Raw genomic sequence first — 5,094 nt, 5'->3', positions numbered from 1 at the left:
CAGTAACATTATATTAACATTATTTTAATAATACAGTAATATTACAGTAATATCACAGTAACATTACATTAACATTACTTTAATATTACAGTAATATCACTGTAACATTACATTAATACTACAGTAATCTCACAATAACATTACATTAACATTAAATATTAATATTACATTAATATTAAAGTAATATCACAGTAACATAACATTAATATTTCATTAATATTACAGTAACAGCACAGTAACATTACATTTCTAATACAGTAATATCACAGTAATACCTATTACAGTTATAGTACAGTAACATTACAGTAATATCACAGTAACATTATATTTTAGTAATATTACACGCTTATTTAAAATACTAGTGCAAGCTTGAGTGGAAATTTAGTTTCTTTAAGTCTTTAATGCTGCAGACAATAATACTTTACTTACTTCATTTTCGTCTTCGCATTGTTTCTGGCGCTGTATTTCTCCCTCTAAAAGTATGATATTTTTGGCGTGTTAAGTGTTAAGAAAAAGTACATTCAACTAATATATTTAAATTAAATATTTTTAACTACTAAATTTTTATAAATGCAGGAATGTGTCAATTTCGATGTTCCTAAACCGAATGTAGTTAATTTCTAACTGAGGACGTCTTGCAAGTTTTGCATTAGAAAGTAAGCAAGCAGGATTTATACCTGAAATACCTTTAGAAATTTTAGTCACTTATACATTTTCGTTGCCTACCTTAAATTAGTATACCTTCAAGTAGACCTAATGAGAAAGAGAGAGAGCTCAGCTAGGTAAGTCGGGGTTTGGTGGGAAGATGATTCGAATGATATGAATGATCCGAAATAATATGTGTATATATATATATATATATTTATTTGCAGAATCTGCAACAGAATTGGAAAAAGTTCTGGTTGATACCAATGGCAATATTTGTGATAAAAACACTAAAGTATTTGAAAAAGAAGTTTTAGATGAAAAAAACGTCTTTTTAAATTGCAAAAATCAGTAAAGAAATCCCGACAAGATTCTAGCGACCAACTTCAACGGGAAATTAGAAATTCAGATACACTTTATGATTTAAAAATGAGTACTCTTATTGAAGGAGTTAGTCATTCAATTAACTCAATAAAGAAAAAACCATCTCTATTAAAAGTAGAATCTAAAAAAAGTTTATTAACGAAAAATAACACAGTTCATATAAATAAGCCAGTAAAAAAAAGCGAAATTATTTTGCCCAAAACTTTAATTTTACTTCTACAACAGTAAATAAAGAAAATTTAAATAAAAATTACGAAACTACTTCCTCTCACTATGTTTCAAACACTGATTGTACAAACTTTTCAACCCATTATGGTGTCAATAATAATAATAATAATGAAGAAATAAATGATGATTATTATTGCGAAGATTATTATCGTGACGATTGTTATCGTAATGATGATGATTATTCTACCGATGATGATGAAAATAATATCAATGAAAAGGACAACAATACGGATGGCACTGATAAATATAATAATAAAAATAATAAAGTAATTGAAGACAAAGAAACCAAAAATTGTAAAAATAATGAATCCAATATAGCAGCTGCTGAATTTTCATTTTTGTTTCCCCGTGGTGGTAAGTTTACTTAGTTACATTTAACCGTGTGGGTATTTTTTCTACTTTTTTATTTTCATCATATATTATTTTCAGTTTCGGTAGAAAATATGATCTTTGTCAAAAGGCTTCTAGAACTGATGGAAAAAGTATACATTTCTGAGCAAAAAAATACATCAAAAATAAACTACAAGGTAAATTAATTAATTTATTTATTAATAGAATTTAAAGTCCTAAATTTTTCATTAATTAACTAATTAACTTTTTAGATTCCAGAACAATTTACGACTCCTAATGAATGCAAGGTAAAAATAAAAAATAAATTATTAAGTAGAGAATAGAGGATAACCTAGGTATTTCTAATGTAAACTTCTGTTTATTTAATAAATAAATGAAATATATATGTTCTAGGTAGAAATTGGTAAAGAATCGGGCATTTACATGAAAAGTTCAACTAAGGCATATATTGAAATGAATTCCTACACTGACGGAAAATTTGATTGGAAAAAATTAGTGCGATTAACATTATTAGAAATCTACGGATCTGAAATAAGAAAATATAGTGCAACTGGAAGAGGAGTTAATAGTCGCCCAGCTATTAATTATCGATTATTTCAAGCAATTTTCGGTAATAATTTATTTCTTCAAATTATAATTATACCCAATATGAAATTAATAAATTTTTCACTTCATTTATGTTTAATATCGTATAATAATAAAAATAATAAGAAACTAATTTTTGGTCAGGTGAAATACGAATTTATTTAATACCTTTAATATGCTTAAATTAATATAATTAATTTACCTTTTAGAGTGGGCAGTGAGTTTATTAGGCAACAGTACAAAGCTAAACAAACCTGACTATATAAATTATATAAACAAAGTGGCTTCTAATAAAAGGAAGTATGGGGAAAAAAGGAACTACAAAACAACAAAAAAGTAAAATTAAACGAGGAACAACAACATCAACAACAAGCACCTCTCTATGAACATCGCTATCAACAACAATTACAATCTATATCTCCATCTCAGTTGCAATATCAATCTCATCATGATTCTAAACATGAAGATCTGAAAAAAGCTCAACCTGTCCATCAATCTCAATTTGAATCTCAAATGTATTTTCAGCCTCAGACAGATCCTAAACATCAACACCGACAACAATATCAACCCCTTTACCAACCTGACTATCAACCTCAATCTAAATATGAATCCCGCTCTCAATCTCAACCTGATCCTAATCCTCCAATGAGACAAAAATTGCAATCTCTCGATGAATCTGAATATGAATCACAACCTGATCCTAAACCCCTAGTAAGGCAAAAACCTCTCTATAAATCTGAATTCCACTCTGAATCACAACCTGATCCTAAACGTCAAATGAGACAAAAACCTCAACCCGTCTATGAATCCGAATCCTGCCCTGAATCACAACCTGATTCTAAACGTCCAATCAGAAATAAATCTCAATCTCTATGTGAAGGTGAAAACCGCCCTGAATCACAACCTATTCCTAAACCCCTAGTAAGACAAAAACCTCTCTATGAATCTGAATCCCGCTATGAATCACATCCTGATCCTAAACCGCCAATGAGACCGAACTCTCAACCTCTATATGAATCTGAATCCCGCTCTGAATCACAACCTTGTCTTAAATCGCCAATGAGAACGAACTCTCAACCTCTCTATGAATGTGAATCCCGCTATGAATCACATCCTGATCCTAAACCGCCAATGAGATCGAACTCTCAACCTCTTTATGAATCTGAATCTCAACCTGATCCTACACCGCTAATAAGACAAAAATCTCAACCTCTGTATCAACAGCCATTTGAAAATGAATTTAAATCCCACACTCATTCACAACCTGATCCTAAACATCCAAAAAGACAACAGTTTCAACCTTTGTACCAACCTTACAACCAAGCTACACTTCAATCCCATTCTCATTCAAAATCTCAATTCAATAATCCTAACCTATATTCCCAACATTCATACCATTTAACGAACAAACCTTTTTCCTTTTCCCAACAAACAGATGCAGCTTTTACCCACAATTCAAACTTTCCCCACTCACCTAGTTATAATATTATTAACTTGAAATAATTAAATTATTTTATTCGTATTTATTATTATGTTTATTATATTTTTAATAATATTAAAATAAAAAATAATTTACTCATACTGTAAAAATATAGTATTATTAAAAAAATGTCAAAACCTGAAAATTCTTTTTTTTATTTTAATCACCTTTTCATCGTAAAATCATACATTCTTAAACTCCACAAAATTTTCGATATGGAAAGTTTTTTCATTAAGGCTGCAGGAATGAAACCAAAAGAAAACTGGGATCCCTTACATTACAACGGTATGATGTGTGACTTAAAAGGATGAAAAATAAATTATTGTTATTATTATTCCATACTTTTGAATAGAGAATATTGATATTGAATTTTCTATATATTTAAGTCAAACAACCTATCGCTAGAATCAGAAAAATCTAACGATTCGAAATATAATATTAAGTATTATGTAACATTAATATTTATTAATATTATATATTTACTAACAAATATAAAATACAAAATAGGGTCAAAAATCAAGAATGGGAAAAAAAATTTTCGAAAATCTTTAGAATCGCTGGGTGCCTTGTTTCTTTTATGACCCTATTGTAAATAAATGCTGGTGACATTTGTTTATAAAAATATAATATTAATAATATTAATTTTACATAATACTTAATATTATATTTGAGATCGTTGAATTTTTATGATTGTAGTGGTATGTTGTTCGACTTAAAAATTTAGAAAATACTTTTTTAACAATAATAACAATAATTTATTTTCCATACTTTTAAGTCGAACAACATATCACTGGAATCAGAAAAATTCAAAGATTTCAAATACATTATTAAATGTAATGTAACATTAATATTTATTAATATTATATTTTAATTAAAAAAGTCATCAGCATTAATTTACAACAGGGTCGTAAATCAAGCAAGGGACCACAGATTTCCGAAGGTCATCATAATACCTATAATGATCCTATTGAGAGTAAAATCTTCCTAAACAGCCCTACAATATTCTTACTAACAACCCTCCATTCGACCTTTTTGATACTGAAAATTTGAACCTACACTTCCTAAAATCAACCTGAAGCAGGAGAAAATGGACGAAAGAGACCCAATGTAGGCTGATTGTAGGCTCTTTAGGTCCATTTCTCTATTATAGTACTCTTTATAAAAAAATTTTATGAGCTTGTCAGAGAGAAGAGAATTGTAGGCTCAAAGTAAAGTTCAAAGTAGGCTCGAACTTTTGTCTCGGGCATACTGCTAAAAGCTGACCAAGTATTGCTAATGAGCTAATTCCATACTTTAAACATAGAAAAAAAATTTCTTATTGAAATTTCAACTATGGCTGAAGGCTTAGAAAGTATGGTCAAAGAAAGAAATAATTATTTCCAAATTTAAACCCTGGCAGAAGGCTTAGAAAGTATGGGCAA

The 5,094-nt window shown here is 28.8% G+C and overlaps 1 protein-coding gene across 1 annotated transcript; it reads left to right on the top strand.

Annotated features, from left to right (window-relative positions):
• The first annotated feature begins 1,700 nt into the window (after positions 1–1,700).
• On the top strand, positions 1,701–3,696 carry LOC127284059 (transcription factor SPT20 homolog). The gene is made up of 5 exons (XM_051309343.1): positions 1,701–1,784; positions 1,860–1,895; positions 2,002–2,218; positions 2,403–2,410; positions 2,491–3,696. Exons 1-5 carry the CDS (start codon positions 1,701–1,703, stop codon positions 3,694–3,696), a joined length of 1,551 nt encoding a protein of 516 aa, XP_051165300.1.
• The last annotated feature ends 1,398 nt before the right edge of the window (positions 3,697–5,094 follow it).

The sequence above is a fragment of the Leptopilina boulardi genome, unplaced genomic scaffold (assembly GCF_019393585.1).
Source record: "Leptopilina boulardi isolate dan_hultmark-lab unplaced genomic scaffold, ZJU_Lbou_2.1 LbouV2_317, whole genome shotgun sequence".
NCBI lineage: Eukaryota > Metazoa > Arthropoda > Insecta > Hymenoptera > Figitidae > Leptopilina > Leptopilina boulardi.
Note: the sequence above shows the minus strand (reverse complement) of the source record. Positions and strands in the feature narration are given on the sequence as shown.

What these genes read in the sequence shown, in the direction of transcription:
- LOC127284059 (XM_051309343.1), top strand. Translation starts at nt 1,701, where the DNA reads ATGATCTTTGTCAAAAGGCTTCTAGAACTGATGGAAAAAGTATACATT. An exon ending in CATCAAAAATAAACTACAAG is followed by an intron (nt 1,785 to 1,859) that starts GTAAATTAATTA and finishes TTAACTTTTTAG; the next exon opens with ATTCCAGAACAATTTACGAC. An exon ending in CGACTCCTAATGAATGCAAG is followed by an intron (nt 1,896 to 2,001) that starts GTAAAAATAAAA and finishes TATATGTTCTAG; the next exon opens with GTAGAAATTGGTAAAGAATC.